Source organism: Seriola dumerili, unplaced genomic scaffold (genome assembly GCF_002260705.1).
Source record: "Seriola dumerili isolate Sdu_G_001 unplaced genomic scaffold, Sdu_1.0 BDQW01000193.1, whole genome shotgun sequence".
In the NCBI taxonomy this organism is placed as follows: Eukaryota; Metazoa; Chordata; class Actinopteri; order Carangiformes; family Carangidae; genus Seriola; species Seriola dumerili.
Window position 1 is genome coordinate 1017075 of NW_019174448.1, and position 16467 is coordinate 1033541.

The following is a 16467-nucleotide window of genomic DNA, read 5'->3' on the forward strand; positions in this document are numbered from 1 at the left end:
TGTGACGGTTGTTAAGCATGATGGGAAACCGCCAACATCCACCACCCAAAACAAATCATACATTTTTTTTCCTATGGCCGTTTCTTATCTACACTGCTGTTTGTGCAGATAACCAAAGGAGCGTATCAGCTGCTGCAAACAGTGGCCCAAACATACGAAACACAATTTCCTGCCTGTAGAAAAAGGAAAATATGTGAGAGAGTCTTAAAAAAACAAGCAAAAAGCAAATGTGATGTACTCACGATGAAGCCAAAGACCACAGTGGAGAAGAAACCTCCGATGAAGCCCTCCCAGGTTTTCTTGGGCGAGAGCTGCAGAGACAGAGACAGAGGACGTCTTTCACATCAGCGTGACATGTGGTATTTACTCAGCCTCACCGCCACCTACGTGTGATTTAAAATAAACCTCCTCTCCTCCCTCTGACTTACTGAAGTCTTCTTCTGTGGATAAACATGCAGCAGCAGCAGCAGCAGCCGCCGCCGTGGAGTTCAACGTCCAAGAGGGATTTATTTAAGAATGGGGTTCTGGGAGTTATTTATTAGCAGAGTTATCTGACTACAACACTGCTGGATTTGATGTAGAATGACCGAGCATGCACGTGTAGGAGTAATAATAATAATAATATTAATAATAATAGAGTCAGACCCAATCAACCCCAACCATATGTTCATGGTCTGCCCTGACATCTAGTCTCACTTGGACCAGGAAGCAACGACTGGCAAGAGTCCAGGAGGCGTCCTGATCCGCCACCAATCTGAACATCCTCCGCTGCTCAGATGTGTCTGTCCGACAACACCCCCAAAAATAATCAGGTGCAACACGATGCAACCTCTGCGAATACGACTCTGAGGACGGACTGGGCTCACACTTCAGTTACAGCGGCCTCTGCACCACGTCCTCTAACCAAAACATCTCTTTAGGACAGAGTCACGATGTCTCAGACCGGGACTCCCGACCAGTCAGCTGGACCAAAGATGGACGGAAAACTCTTCAACTCATTTAGGTAAATTGTAATATACATATAGGTATATTACCTTGTATGTAAATCTCTCTCGCGTGTAATTATTATCAATGAGATGATGTTCGATTTACCTTGATCAGTGGAGTCCTGCCGAAGAAGAACCCAAACAGATAGGCCATGATGTCATTACAGATCACTATGGAGATCGGGACGATGAACCTGGAAAACAGGAATTTCAACAAGAGTTGAGACGCGACAGAGGAAACGACAGCAAACCACAAAACTAAAATCTGATCAGTTCTTACTGAAGAAGAAACTGTAAAACTAATTACTCTAATGTTTTACTTATTTGGATGAAAACTGATTTTCACAACATAGCTTTAACAGAATGTGTTTTATTTCTAGCTCGACGGCAGCGAACACAGCTGCGACGACACAAACTGTATGTGGTGACTGTCGAGAGAGAGAGAGACACAACGAGGCAGGTTCCTCTGGTCTGTGTTGTCCGTGTCCTGCTTACCAGATCATTCCTTCAAACAGGTTCTGAATGACAAGGTGGGACTGAGTTACCACAATCAACAGGGTCACATGGGTCCAAGCAAACTGGAATGGCAAACACAAACACAAAACAGCGTCACTGCACCGGAATGTCGCCGCGCCCGCTCAGGAGTCGGCTCGTGTCACAGATGGCGGGGTCGTACGGACAGACAAAAAAAAAAAAAAAAAAAAAGAAACGAGACGAGGTTGAGGGAGCGCTGACAGAGGCGAGGAGAGAGAGAGCAGAGAGAGAGAGAGAGAGAGAGAGAGAGAGAGAGAGAGAGAGAGAGAGAGAGAGAGAGAGAGAGAGAGAGATGACATCATGACAAATAAATACAGGAGTGTGTGAAGTAGGAGCAGCAGGTGGAGAAGCTCAGCGTCACAGATGCATCAACACATATTCAAAGGTTCGTGCAACAAAATCATTAAAAATAAAATAATTTAAATAAAAAACAGCAACACTGCAGCAGCATTGTGAAATCAGGAAATTCAGCTCATTTGCAGACTTTTATTTACTTTTGGGGAAATTATCATTTTTTAATAAGTTGCCACTTATTAAAAAAATGATAATTTCCCAAAATTAAGGCAGTTTGTATAAATCTGCCTGCAAAACAATTTATATAAAAATAAAAACTCAATTAGTCATTAAATGCAAAATAGTCAGTAAAGTTAGTTTGGGCCAATGAAATGTGGTGCACAAAAAAAAAAAAAAAAAAAAAAAAAGGTGCAGAGAAAGCAAAACAGACGTATGTGAGGTGAAATGAAGCTGACGCCATTGCAGAAGACCTGCGTTTATCCACGATCAAATTGTGCGTAGTAATGTGAGCAGTGATACGGTTCAACAAGAGGGAGTAAAGACTTCTGCAATGGCAGCATCACAGCACAAAATGAGTTTTCCAAAAATCTTCTCGGAGGGAGTGGGAGGCAGTGGAAGGGGATGATGGAGGAGGAGGAGGAGGATGGAGGATGGAGGAGGAAGAGGAGAGGGTTACTTGGCTGATACACACCATATAAAACTGCAGGCGGTAATGTTTCTTCACTAAACTCAGCACAAACATGCAGAAACCTGTGAAAGAGTAGATAACATGCTGTCAGCGTTTACTCCCAGATACAGAGTAGATATTAAATAATCATAACAATAAACAAATGATAAATAAATACATATATATTGTATGGGGAGGAGTGTGTAGCATGCCGGTGACTGAACAATTTTCTTTCACACAAAACATCTTTAAAATCGCGTGACTATGCAGATTTTACACTGATTTGAATTCAGGCTTGTGATTTCACACTGAGGGGGCTGTCGGCTGAAAGCTCCTGTGTCAGGTTTGTCCACGTGAACCTGGGAAGGCCCCCGGGGGAGGGGGAGGGGTTGGGGGGGGGTGTTGGATGGGTGTGGAGCTGTTACTGCCAACACACTGAGAATTGGCTGTCTGCTTCAGAGTGTCCCCGGGGTTTCAAACCGCAGCTGACGTCTGGCCGGGGCCGCTCGACTGAAAGACAACTGTGTCAGCAAGACTGAGGGAGAAGCGCGTTCACCCCGCTTCAGACTCTCCGACTAACCGCCGAGATATCAGCGGACAGAACCTCCATTCATCCCAGAGGGAAACCTCCGCGTCGCAGCAGCAGCATAATGAAAGTCGAAGTGCTGCTGCTGCGATCCCCGTCATCAGAGAAGTGCAATCCAACAGGAATGAAGTGAAATCTTCTGCAAATGCAAAGCGTGTATTCAGATTAATTTACAACAATTTTAATGTCTGCCCTTGTTTTCTCTTAAATATATTGTACGAGCCCAGTTGTTGGTTTGACGTCTTCTTCCTCGTTTGTGCTCGGAGAGACGTCGCAGCACAGGAGAGGGGTGAAGACTAGCGGGGTGTCGTGTTTAAATCACTGCCGATCGATCGGCCGATAAATCCCCTACGTCTACTGCACAATCATCCGATCATCTGACCCGGGGGTGAATTTCTAAGTGGGTTTTTTTAACCAGTGTGAAAGCGGCTTAAAAGTCCTAATTAAGGTGGGATTGATTCATCACTGCATTACCACAGAATGATAAGGTAAATGACAGGATGTCTCCTGAGTTTAAAGGAGCTTCCAACTGCAAAAAGCTTATTACTAACATGCAGTATTTTGTACATTGTACCATAAATAAGAGATCAATCGATCTGGGGTTTTTTTATAGCTAATGGAGGGAAGTTTAAAAACTCTTCACATTGTAAAACTCTGGGACATTAAAGCAGCATTTGCTTCTTCAAACACACACAGAAATGTAAACTATTTAAAGTCTATGGTATGCTGCTGAATGTGTTCAGCTAGAGTTCACTAAAGTTTATCCTTTTATACTTGTCAACAGCGCTAAACAAATAAAATTCATCATTGTTATAATTGTGGAAAACTTGTTAACCACCACTTCCTTTTACACACAATGCATGCGGATCTTTAGTTTACCGAGAGTCCAGATAAAAGCCGCAGCTCAGTGTTTTATGACACATCCGGCTGCAGCTTAGCAGAGCAATCAACCGACCTATCAGCAAATAAAAGCTTCAGGAAACTAAAGTTAAAAGAAAGTTTATATTCTAAGTTCTCCCTGAGGTTTTTGTTTCTCCCACGTAATGTTTGTTTGTAACTCAACTCCACCATACACACAGTCAGCTGAAACGTAATCCACCTCTTTCAAAGAAAACATGAGCGGGAGCAGAGGGACCAAAGAGCGTGTGTGCATGTGTGTGTGCATGTGTGTGTGTGTGTGTGTGTGTGCATGTTCGGAGATACAGGACTCAGTATTGTCTCGAGGGGTGAGAGTCACCTGCGAGGTACAAAGCAAAAGAGATGAAGCGGTGATAGCGAGCCAGAAACTGCAGAGGCTCCTCCCTCTGCACCAGAGCCCCGAAGTAGTCCGCCACGGTTTCACCATAGAAGAAGTAGTTGACGCAAATCAGGAAGTACCTGAGACAAAAGAGACGGAGGGGATTAGTTTTTGTTGACATGTTGTTTTTGTTATTTTGGGTTTGGTTTTGATGAGAGTTTACTTTATGAAAGAGTTTGTAACTTATGTATTAAAACAAAAAGCTTCCCACTGTACATTAACCTGCTGCGTGTGTTTGTGTGTGAGGGGCTGATATGACGTGTGGCCTTGGTGAACGGGGCAAGTTTCAATTAGCCTTCATTTACTGCCAGCATGGCAGTGATCTTTGCTCCTGCCGTGTGTGTGTGTGTGTGTGTGTGTGTGTGTGTGTGTGTGTGTGTGTGTGTGTGTGTGTGTGTGTGTGTGTGTGTGTGTGTAAAAAGGTGACCTGTTAACAAAAACACTGGAACAGAAACAGAAGCAAGCTTAGGCTCTGCGCCTAGGTAACTACCTGCAGACGAAGCTGAACTGAGTCAGCGTTTCACTGGAGGAAGAGCAGAGTTAAACGACTGGAGAAATGAGAAATACTGTCTGTTTTCTAACTTATTTAATCTCCTTATATACCATTAAAGCATAAAGACGGCTCAGAATGAACACACCTAACAATGGCCTGGGTTTTTATTCCTTCTCAGTACTAGTGCTGATACATTATTGAGCTTCTGTACTTTAAATTAAAACTTATTTTTCTGCAAAACACGTTTTTTCTTATTTGCCACATAGAAACTAAATGTCTCAAATTTTCAAACGTCGTCTTCACACAAGCACTTGACTTAAATCTGGAGCCCGATTGATCAAAGGGTTTACTGTCTTTGAAATATTTGATGACACAGACACGGTTTGGTCACCACCAAAATGAATGAAGTGTTTTATGTGTTTGAAAGCAACCCCCGGTGTAAAAGCATCTTCTGTCAGTACTTCCCGATATGATGTATAGTGTGTATCTGACCTAACAAAGCTTTGTTTTCCTGGAACATCATTTGCTGCGTTGAGATTTGAGCTGAAACTAAAAAAGTTAAAATCCTGCAGTGTGCCGCTCTTTCAGGGGTAAAAACATTCTCCGTTCATAAAATATTTCACTGTGAAATCCTTTTCTCCTTACCAGCTGAGAGTCCTGAACCAGGGCAGCTCGTAGGAATGGTAAACCCTGTAGCCAATGGTGATGATTTCTTGGAAACACTTGATTTGGACCGTCATGACCTACATCAGATGACAGGAGCAGCAGCACGACGGGAAATCCCAGACAAATTAATCATAAAAAATAGAGAAAACGCAGTAGGATGGATGCAGCTTCAGTTTCACTCGTTGCCACTTACCACTAATATAAGAGTGACAGGTCCCATATAGATGATGAGGAAAAAGCCTGAAATCATGGCTAAAGACAGAACCCCTCGTATCCAGTAGTTCTTCCATCTGTGGAGAATGGAAACTTTGAATTAGTGATATTTTTCCTTCTTCTTCACATAAATATTTCATCAATTCATTTATGTTTCATTTGAATTTTCTGTCCAAAAAAAAAAAAAAAGGGAGAGAAAAGTATTTCTGGATTTTTCAGTTATAAAACACGGACTGCATGAAATTCAACATTAGAGCCATGAAATTGTAATAGTGGATCACGATGAGCAAGAGTCTTTGACGTTACACAGCTGATGTGCTTATTTATATCAGCTGACTGGTTGGAGTTAAAGGGGCGGCAGAGAGAGAGAGAGAGAGAGAGAGAGAGAGAGAGAGAGAGAGGAAGCCCCGAGGCGTTTGTCAGTGGCCATGTGGTCATAGCTGCTGCTTTTATAACATTTCAGATTCATCATCTGGACACCGTGAATGTCTTTCTGAAATTTCACGGCAACAGCTCCAGTAACTCTTGGATTACAGTATAGTATATACCGATCTTATGATCTTACTCTACCTGCTTTTGATGAAATCGATTTCAATCTTTTTTTTCTCCGACGTCACGGTTTGGAAATCTATCTTTAAAAGAGCAGGAGTTCTCTTAATCAAAATTGTTAAAACTCTAGGTCTAGTGGAGCTGATCGGTGAGTCGCAGCTTAACCTCAGCATCACCTGCACACCAGACAGATACAGCTGGCTCCGTTTTAAATGACGACCCGCACACCTTCGAACGGTGAGATTCAGCTTCTTCCTTCAGGAGTGCAGAACAAAAACGGTACAAAAATAGAGCTTTGTTCCAGCAGTCATCACTCATATGAATAAGTTGTAGTAACACTGAATAGAAGCAATGTTTAATTAATCAATTTATTTATTTTTATTTAGCTTGTGCACATGATGTTTTTTTGTTTTTTACTGCAAAGCAAGTTAAAATGTCTCAACTTTACAGCAGAAATAAACATGTTTACAGCCTGGTGCAAAAAAACAGTTTCAGTCTCTAGAGCTAATTTCCTCCTTCATGACACCTGTTTATACAACTCACCTGTTCACATTTTATTAAGGCTTAAAGTTACGCATTAATTGAGGGCGTGGCCTCTTTGAGTGACAGGTGGGTGAGCGTATGCTTGCCATAAACCGGCATCATGCACCGAAGTCTCAGCTCCACACACGCCCCTAGGAGTTAGCGGCAGAGTCAGGCACTGCCAAGATGGCGACGGCGGAGCAGCTCACTCTGAGCTTCAAAACCGCTCTGCAGAAAACCTGTGGGTGACGTCACGGAGGCTGGACCATAGACTGCGGGCCGCGGGCCGGACTACCCACACAGTCGAGTGAACGACACTGCGGTGAAGCACAGGTGAAGTCTGCATCCTTTTCTTATCAGGTATTGAGGTGTTGTGGCTGATTAATTATCTAAACCTAACAACAATTCATTTAGTCAACCTGAGGCCTGTGTTTTTCCCCCAGCACCCGTCATGCAGTCGGGTCGGTGTCGCTGTGGGACGGACCGCTGCATGGCGTGCTGCCTGGCGTGCTGCCTGGCGAGCAAAACAATAGAGAGGAAACAACTGAAAGCTGCACAGGAGCCAAGCAGGGCCGAGAGGCTGCTGCCTGCTGTATGAATGGAGCAGAAAAACAGCTGCATCATGAGAAAAAAGCTGCTGCTGCTGCTTCCACTCTGCTCTGTGCTCTCTCTCTCTCTCTCTCTCTCTCTCTCTCTCTCTCCATCCCTTCATTCATTCACTTTCTCCCACTGAAACTTCCACCCTTCCTCCTCCCGTCACCTTCAGGTCACTCCATTCATCCTTATCTCATGAGTCATCTTGCTCTTTTCGCTAGTTACGTTCATTCCCCACCATCTCCCCTCCTCCTCCTCCTCCACTGCACCTTCCCCATCCCTCCATCTGTTTCTCTTCTATCCCCCCCCCCTCCCCCCCCCTCCGCAGTGTGTTCATCCACAGGTCTCTCTGCAGCACATCAGCTCCAATGCCGTTTCGAGCCCGCAGGGATTAGCGCTCCCCTCTTCATGAGCCTTTAAGCCCTGTGACCTGGCCGTCACTCATTGGTCACGCCCTCCGCTTTCTCATCTGCGTTTTCGAACACGGCCTCCTCCCGTGCGCTGTTCAAGGTGCCGCCGCAGAACCTCCAACGCCAAACTGTGCGACGGTGCTTCTTCTAATGGTCGATTGTGGAGAGTTTTAACTTTGCATCTCTAAGACTTTTACTTTGTTGTGTTTATGTTGAAGTTGTGGCACTCGACATTAGAGTCTTGCACCTGCTGAACACGCCGCTATTCTCCACGGAAACCCGCCATCGTTGCCACACCTAAGCGTTATTCTGGTCCTTGACACAATGACAACAGTTTTGCTTGCATGAAATAAAAAAAAAAAAAGGTTGTCAGCACACACACACACACACCTTTCTCACACCTTGACATTCAGATCCAGGTGAGTAAGTAACACGGTTCAGTGACTTGTACAAGGTGTGTCAGCTGAGGGAAACTGGATTTGTTTTTGTTTTTTCTTCCTCACAGGCCGACTTCTCTCAAAATCTACAAACTATTTTAGCCACCGTGACTTATTATTACCGTCCTGTTGAGCTTGTTTATTCATATAAACATACACAATCATAGCAGGGTGACAGGAGAGTCACCTCACTCACTCTACTGCTCTGAAACACCTAAAGTTGGTTTGCTCTGCTCCGATTCAGCTCACGAGTTTGTAAAAATTGTCGAAATTTCGGTTTGTTTTCACACAGAGAAAAATTCCTGAACATTCCTCTCCTCTCCTCTCATTGGTCAGACTGTCGTGGCTGGAGCAGGGAAGCGAACACCAAAGACAAACCGCTCCAGAGCTCGTTTGGGACGGGAGCGGTGTGATCGTTCTGGTCCGCACCCCGAGTGTGATTACTGTTTTCACAGCCGCCCAAACGAATCGCACCGAGGGGGAAAACCAAACCAGGTTTCAGTGGAACCGGACTAAAAAGTGTCTTATTCCCCCACATCTGGCGTTTTGATGATGGCGGTGGAGAGCGCCAGCACCTCAGTTTAGGTTGACTGGTGACTGCGAAAGCCATAGCGACCATCGCATCATTTTTCATACTCATCAAACCATCAGTGACGCCTCGTGCCCTGTGGACGGGGCCACTATCATCCCTCACAGGATAAAGGTGATCACTCAGAACAACTCTGTATTGATTTGCAGTTTCCCTTCTCTCTGAGGGAACGCATGGCCCCGGCAAAACGCCTCCCACAGCAGAACAGAGCCACCGGATCCCCTCCCTGTAGGGGCCAAGCTCTCAGGCCTGTACCGTTCTCCTGGTGTTCGCCACACACCTGTGGAGAATATGGCGAAGGATGACTCAGCTGCCGGCATCTCCATAGACACAGTGCCTTTGGTTTCTGCACCACTGAACATTCATGTAATGAGAGGTTTATGTACTGTAACCCTACTATAATATCTCTATATGATATTGCTCTCGCTGACGCAGTGCGATCACGTCCTGCAGTGACATTCTCACTCAACCTGAGTGAGAGTCGCTCTAATGCACGAGCATCGGATGCACGCCGTCCACAACAATGTCCGACCCTATTTACTTGTTTTTCACGCGGATCTAAATCCAGATCGCAGTCACCGTTCCTCTTGAAACACACACTGTAGACCCAACAATAAACCCTCTTCCAAAGTCACTTAGATCTTTTCTTCTTGCCATCTTGATATAATCTATTTCTGGTCCAATTAACCTTCATGCGCAGGGGAAGGATGATCAATCACACTGTCGGGGTCTTTGCATGAAATATGGAGAGGAAACCGCTTGTTACAGAAACATTACGGCTGAAGTAGCCGACATATACTCAACGCCTCGGGCACCGAGTCATCTGACCTGCACATTTTATGCTCCGTTTTGCACATTTTATGCTCAAGAACTTGAACCCTCGAGGCTGAAGTTTACATTTTGGTTCACAGTCGAGCGGCGGACCACGGCGCTTCGGTCTGCGACCATCTTAGACAGAGTTTAGACTTGCATTTGTTTCTGTGTGGCAGGATCAAGCTGCAGAGGAATTTTTCTAAGCCGTGACAACTGCAGGATGCACTCGAGGAACAAAACGACAGCTGTTGGCATCCGTCTCGTGAGCATGTGTGTCGTACCTGGGCGGCAGGCCCTCCAGAGCTTTGTTCAGGCATTGTGGAGTGTTGTCTGTGTCTGCTGTGGAGAGAGGAACATCTGGAGTGTCTGGTTTGGAGTCACCGTCACACTCTCCCTCTGCGTCGACTTGCAGGCCCAACCTGTCGTCACTGTCGGCCTCCTGCCAGAACACACACACACACACACAGATATTCAAATAGTGACTTAAGATAGCGAGTGTTCACCTGACACACGGGTCGGTGTAGAAAGCACGGGCAGACAACAGGGCAGTGTGCACAAGGTGATAACAGAAAAAAGGGAAATAGTTAAGCATCATCATCATCCTGTGAAGGAAAAGAGATGAGGAGGGACACGGCGAGCTGCGAGCGCTCCTGCGAATGATGCAAACGACAAGTAAATGTTGAGGTAGTCAAATAGAGTCCCGTCTAAACGGAGGCCCCGAGCGGGCGGCTGAGAGGAGGAGGAAACTACAGAAGTGCTGCCGTGTGTCCTCGAAGCTTGGCGGGGATTCAAGTAGGTCTGCAAGTAACTGTGGAGGAACACGTGGGTGTGTTTGTAATTTCCTCTTTTAAAACCAGCGGCAGCCTCGAGGAATTCAAAACCATCCGAGCGTCAGTGACCTTATCTCCACATAATATCTACTGAATTACAACTGTGAGGGAAGGTAGAAGCTCCTTCTTCACGCTCCATGAGACACTCCACACTTCGTTTTGTTGCCTTTACAGTACTCACATGTTTCTGCAGTACTGTGAAATATATTTATATCTTTTATATATGAAATATCTAATATCTAAACATCCACTTTAGGTAAGGTAATCTGAACATTATAATTCCATATTCATCATATTATTTAAACCAAACAGAATCTGCAAATTGCACTTTAAAAAAAGGAGAAAGTTTGAGGATTACAGGCCGAGCACCGAGTGAGCTGAAAGTTTAACACCTGGTGTCAGCAGGTTAACAGGCTGCTGCTCGCGGAGCCAAACATCTTTAATAGTGTTAATGAATCTTTAATCTGGATTTAACGCAGCAACAGACGCAGCCTCTTTAAAAAAAAAAAAAAACAGTCAAATCTAACGCTGTGTGTTCACTTTATACAAAACCTGTTCTTCAAATCCGTCCTGGGTTTGTTGCTATAGTTACAATTTGAGTCATAATTTACTTTCTGGAGACTTAATTCACCTTCACACTAAAAAGGTACATTTATTTTTTCTCTCACTTGCTAATGTAATATTATTTGATTTCAGTGATTTCTTTCAAGTGCAAATAGGGTCATCATTTTAACACTTCACCAATCTTAATTTAAAAAAAGTGCACTTGAGTTTACAGTAAACAAAGTTATAAACAAAGCAAACAATTTACAACTCAGCACATGATAACACATAAATAATTGAAGGATAAACTACAGCGTTTTCAAAATTGTAGAAGATATATTAATATTTTTCTATCGATTTTTCTTGTTTTTCTAAAATCTAAAAATGACCTGAATTAATTAAGATAAATACGATTAAATTAAATTAAAATAACAAGCCTTTTTTGCAGCCATATTTGTGAAAATCAACACATCAGGATTGTTGGCTCAGCCCGACGCTCTACCATCATTAATTAGTAAGTGAAGTGACATCCCAGATATTAAGCCCAGCATTCAGCTCTTCAGTTACACCAGTAATGGTCGATCGTGTAACAAAGCAGTGAGTGGAGAAGCTTTTTCTCTCCTGAACGAGTCTATTTTTTAAAACCAAGAGAAATTCCTCCTGAGCTCACACACTCATTGTGGGAGATTAAGTTTCCTTTTTGCGCTTGACGGCCTCGCCGACGCTCCTGGAAAGTTGTTTCCTTTCATGGTCGCTTTTGCTGAAAACGTGGCTAAATACGGTGAACGAGGGGGGGGGGGGGGGGCATCAGGGTTTAATCAGAGAGCTTCTTTCGTTTAGAAAATGGTCTCTGATCTCGGCCAGATCTTATAATTAGCTTGGGGGAGCGCTTGAAAGTCGGAGCAGGTCTGGGCTGAGAAGGAGGGAGAGGGTCACTTGAGTTGCTGCTGGAGTTCAGAGGAGAAGAGGTTGTAATTGTAGATATCTACTCAGGGTTTTAATGAGGAAAGGCTGAAACAGTGGAAGGCTGCAGGGTCCTGTCTGTCTGACTGCTGGTTACATACCTTGACTGAAAAGGAAAGAACACAACAGAGTTGGAAGATTCACCTGACACGAAGTCAAAGACACGAGCCACATGTATGTAGATGGTTCGACTATTTATCAGTTCTCTCGGTAAATAAAAATAATCATATAAAAACAGGTATCAATCTGCCAGACATTATACACCTGCAGAGCAGCAATCAACCGGGAGATTTATATATTAAAACGAGCTGCGACGACTACTTGATTAATAGTTGATTATTTGATAAAAGAGAAAATTAATCTGGAACTATTTGATCATTTTGAAGCTTCTCAGATGTGATGATTTGCTGTCTTTCTTTGTAACTTAATTATAACATGAATATTATCTCGGGCTTGGGGATATTACAGTGGCCTTGAATATTTACTCTATTGGTGAAATGACATGACAAACAGGAAGAGAACGTAGAACATAGTGGCCGCCTTTCACTATTTTTCTGACATTTTACAAAACAATTAATCGATTAAATGAATATATAAACTTTGAATATTTGATATTGTTCCAAAAAAGTGCAACTGGTTTAAGGTGTAATATTATCCATCTTGCCCTCATTTACTGTCCTCTTGTTTTTCATCAGTGTGTGTGATCATTTACAAATTCCTTTCAATCAATACCTTGCCCACAAGTTAGTCAGTTTTTAGGGTGTGTTCAGATAGAAAGTAAAAGGGAATGTTTCACTGTGATATATTCCCTAGGCTTGAGCTGATATTCAATATTATCGTATATTGCAGAAATTTCCCGCTCGTTCATGATATTTGATCATAATATGGGAAAAAAACAAAACAGAAACAAACACCTGAAACATAAAATACAACAATACGTGTTTTGCTCTCTATTGTACTCGTTTGGTGTCCACATGTGTATCAGGTCTATATTGCCAGGTCTATTTTATTTCCATTAATCACGTATGTGAAACTCACCAACTCTAAGATTCCCTCTCGTTTCCATCTGATGTGCTTAGATCTGAAAAGTGACATTTATTTGACGTTAACTATTATTTAACGCTTGATATTAGCGGCTTTTGATAAAAGATGGTGCCGGTGATTATGGTTTATTTAAAAATCGGAGTTTAAATTGGATGAGATGCTGAAGCCCAGACTGACAAACAGCTAACACTGTCAGCGACACATAATGGGTCATACTCACTAACAGGCTGCAGGAGTATGAGTCACCAAAAGATGAAGAGTTCAACAAGTAACTAAAAATGTTGGATTACTCACAGCAGCGCTTTTGGGCTGCACAACCATGTAAGGTTATGAGCACAACAACACCAGTGTGTGTGTGTGTGTGTGTGTGTGTGTGTGGAGAGAGAGACAGAAAACATCATGCAACACAAATAAGACGTCCGACAAAGAACAGAAACAAACTTTCATGATGACGTGACGTTACTGGTGGTATGTTCTCACACCTCGTGTTCTTTGGCCCGTCCCATTACTTCATAACACAAACGTGTTACATGCAGAGCAACGTTATTACGGCTTAATCTGGGATGAATGTAACTCAAGCTTCTTAATTAAAACTGTCAAACACTGTTAATCTTTTGTTTACTTAGCAAAAGCGTGCTAACCGCTGCGTAATCACAATCAAACAACGCTGCTGGCAAAATCTGTGTGATATCAATCCAAGTTACGCTATGGAGTCAAACTAATCCTGGGCCTCTGAGAACCTGTAATCAACACAGCAAACACAAGAAGAAAACACAGCTAACGGAGCAATGAGATGAAACACAAAAGGCGGCCACAGCAGGTGGTGCATTCCAAATATTCACTTTCTACTAGACTTCGGTAGACGGCCATGTTTTTGTTTTTGTTTTTTTTACAGTCAGAGACATTAAGGCGGCGGCAGCATGACTGTTCTTGCAGCTCAGCTCACCTCCACTGTCGTCTTTGTCCTCCTCCTGGCTATTAATGCCTTCTGTGCAGAGCCAGGAGGAGGAGGAGGAGGAGGAGGAGGAGGAGGAGGAGGAGGAGAAGAGGGGGGAGAAGTGACAAGCAGCTCGAGCCACGTCTGCACTAAGGCCGTGTTCATGTCAGCAGTACCTGCAGCGCGGCGCTCCACTCGCATTATCAAACACACGCTTTTTTTGTTTATATGTGGAAACAACTTCTGTTCGTGCTGAAACTATTATAGATTAATCAATACACAGAAAAAACTATATTCCATTTAAGTTTTATTTTTATATTATTATATTATTTAATACCAAAAAATGCTAAAATGTTCTCCATTCACCCTGAAACATCAAACTATTCAGTGTGAACATGAAAGACGAGTCTTTTTCACTTTTTTATTTACCTGCCTCGACTAACCTGTCTTTCTGCAAAGCCACGACATGACAACCGGTATCCATGTTCCAAGCTCGCTGAGTCTTCTGTGTCTGAGCGGCGGATTAAAAATCTGAGCGCCTCGTTTCATTCGAATAAAACAACGATGACTTTGCCAACCACTCAACAGAACCGACACAGGAGAGCTGTCAGAACCTCATGAGAGGTTTAATGCAAACACAAAACCACTGTTTTATCTTTCGGTAAATTTATTGAGGTGATTAAATTTTACCAGAAGAAAAACAAAAATAAAACACCGGTGTGATGTTGTGAAGAGATTCACTCAGTGTGATTGCATGCATGTAGGTACTCTACGAGTGTTAACACCTAATTATTATTCTGTCACGGTGCTTCCAAGCTCAGCTATGGCTTGATTTAAAAAAAATGTTCCCACTTTATTGACTGATGTTAAAATGTATTTTTGTAAAAATCTGTATTTTTGTAAGAATTCAGCGAAAAGCAAAACAGATAATTTGACAACTGAATTAACTGCCACTGTTCACAAAGACAAAGACAAATCTGTTAATAAGAATATTAGGAGAGAAAAATCAACAAACTAACATTATTATTAAATTAAAATGAAGATTTCCAATGTTTGTGATAGAAATGTAACGTTTTAAACTACTCTTGATGTATTTTAACTTTTAAAAAAGGACATTTTGGGGGCATGTCAGCAAAGCTACTAATACACAGACGGTTTTAGAGTAAGTGAACCAACGAGTCGTGCCACCGCGTGCCCTGCAGATAAAGCTGTTTCCTGCTCCAGCATGTCTAAGTGTGTGAGAGTTTGATTAGGGATGTGCATGGTGATCCCATAAAGTGTGACTGACAATATGGGCACACTGACAGAACTGTTTGTAGCTCTGAACGGCTCAATGCAACCGTTTTCATGGTGACAAGTTTAAGTCAAGGTGCGATGATTAGCATCTTTGCATCTTTGCTGTTATTTTTGCATTTAAAGAAACTTAAAAATTTAAAAAGAACTTCATCTAAATCTATCAGTAAAACTTTAAAGGATACACAGGTCCTGTTAGTTGGTACCGTTTTCAAGTTTCACCAAGCTGCAACGAAACCTCCTACATTCTTGATGAACCTGAAATCATCACAAACTCGGCCGACAAAAGCAGTTCAGTTCGTTGCGCCGGCAACCTGCTGATCCAATGATCTAAGAAGCATTTAGCTTGATCAGCAGTAACTAGGAACAGGACCAGTGAAGCACAGTGTTAATTCGGAAAACTCTAATTCAGCCTGGAAGGTTTGACAGCAGTGAGAGGCAGCTATCGAGGAGGAAAACGTAGCAACGCTGGAGACAGAACAAGTCTCCACACCTGTGAGGCCCTGACCTGCAGACAGCAGCGCAGCAGCAGCAGCAGCAGAGCCAGGCTCCGGTCACAGGGGAGAGGATAATGAATAAGCTCAGGCCTACGTGGGTTTACTCATGCTGCAATGGAATTAGGCTAATCAGCAACAAACACTGACCTGAAGTAGCACGGCTGCAAACAGCAACTTTCCAGCTTCCCGCAGCACAAAGCAAAAAGGGCCATTTAGCAGGAGAAGACAGTCTGGAGTCCTGAGGCCAAAACACCCGGCGCCGAACGGCAAGCGTCAAAACACTCGCCCTTATTATTTTTCTATGGTAACCCCGACAACCGGCGGGCATCTAGGTGCCCGCCAGCGCTGGTCAACCCCACCCTGCAACACTTCACACCACTGTTTTATTTCAGCCTGCCAACCATGAAAAAACACTTTTTTTTTTTTGGTACCACTCTACAATAAAACGGCGACACGCGTGAGTAAGATCCAGGCGTGCTTTAAACACTTTTATTTGAATTTCTAGAAACTGTGACAGTTTCCTGTTTGTGTGAAAGTAATGTTGACAGACAAAACTTCTCTTGTTTCTCCAGACAGAAAAACAGCTAAAACAAACATGATGTGAGGCGGAAAAGTAGAGCTGAAACTGAGAGCTTTTTCGACATTAGCTTTAAAAAGTTTAAGAGGATTTCAGGTTACAAACAGGGTTATTCTGAACATGCACCAGCCCC

At 43.3% G+C, this 16467-nt stretch overlaps 1 protein-coding gene across 1 annotated transcript in view; it reads right to left on the reverse strand.

Annotated features, from left to right (window-relative positions):
• Nucleotides 1-16467, reverse strand: part of LOC111228020 (phosphatidate cytidylyltransferase 2-like) — a 35496-nt gene that overhangs the window by 5412 nt on the left and 13617 nt on the right. Inside the window, exons 2-9 of the mRNA XM_022753790.1 lie at nt 9932-10089; nt 5717-5813; nt 5503-5600; nt 4305-4444; nt 2506-2564; nt 1482-1564; nt 1093-1180; nt 243-311 (exon numbers count right to left, since the gene is read on the reverse strand). Of these exons, the coding sequence (XP_022609511.1) occupies nt 243-311; nt 1093-1180; nt 1482-1564; nt 2506-2564; nt 4305-4444; nt 5503-5600; nt 5717-5813; nt 9932-10089 (792 nt within the window). The remainder of the gene's footprint in view (nt 1-242; nt 312-1092; nt 1181-1481; nt 1565-2505; nt 2565-4304; nt 4445-5502; nt 5601-5716; nt 5814-9931; nt 10090-16467) is intronic.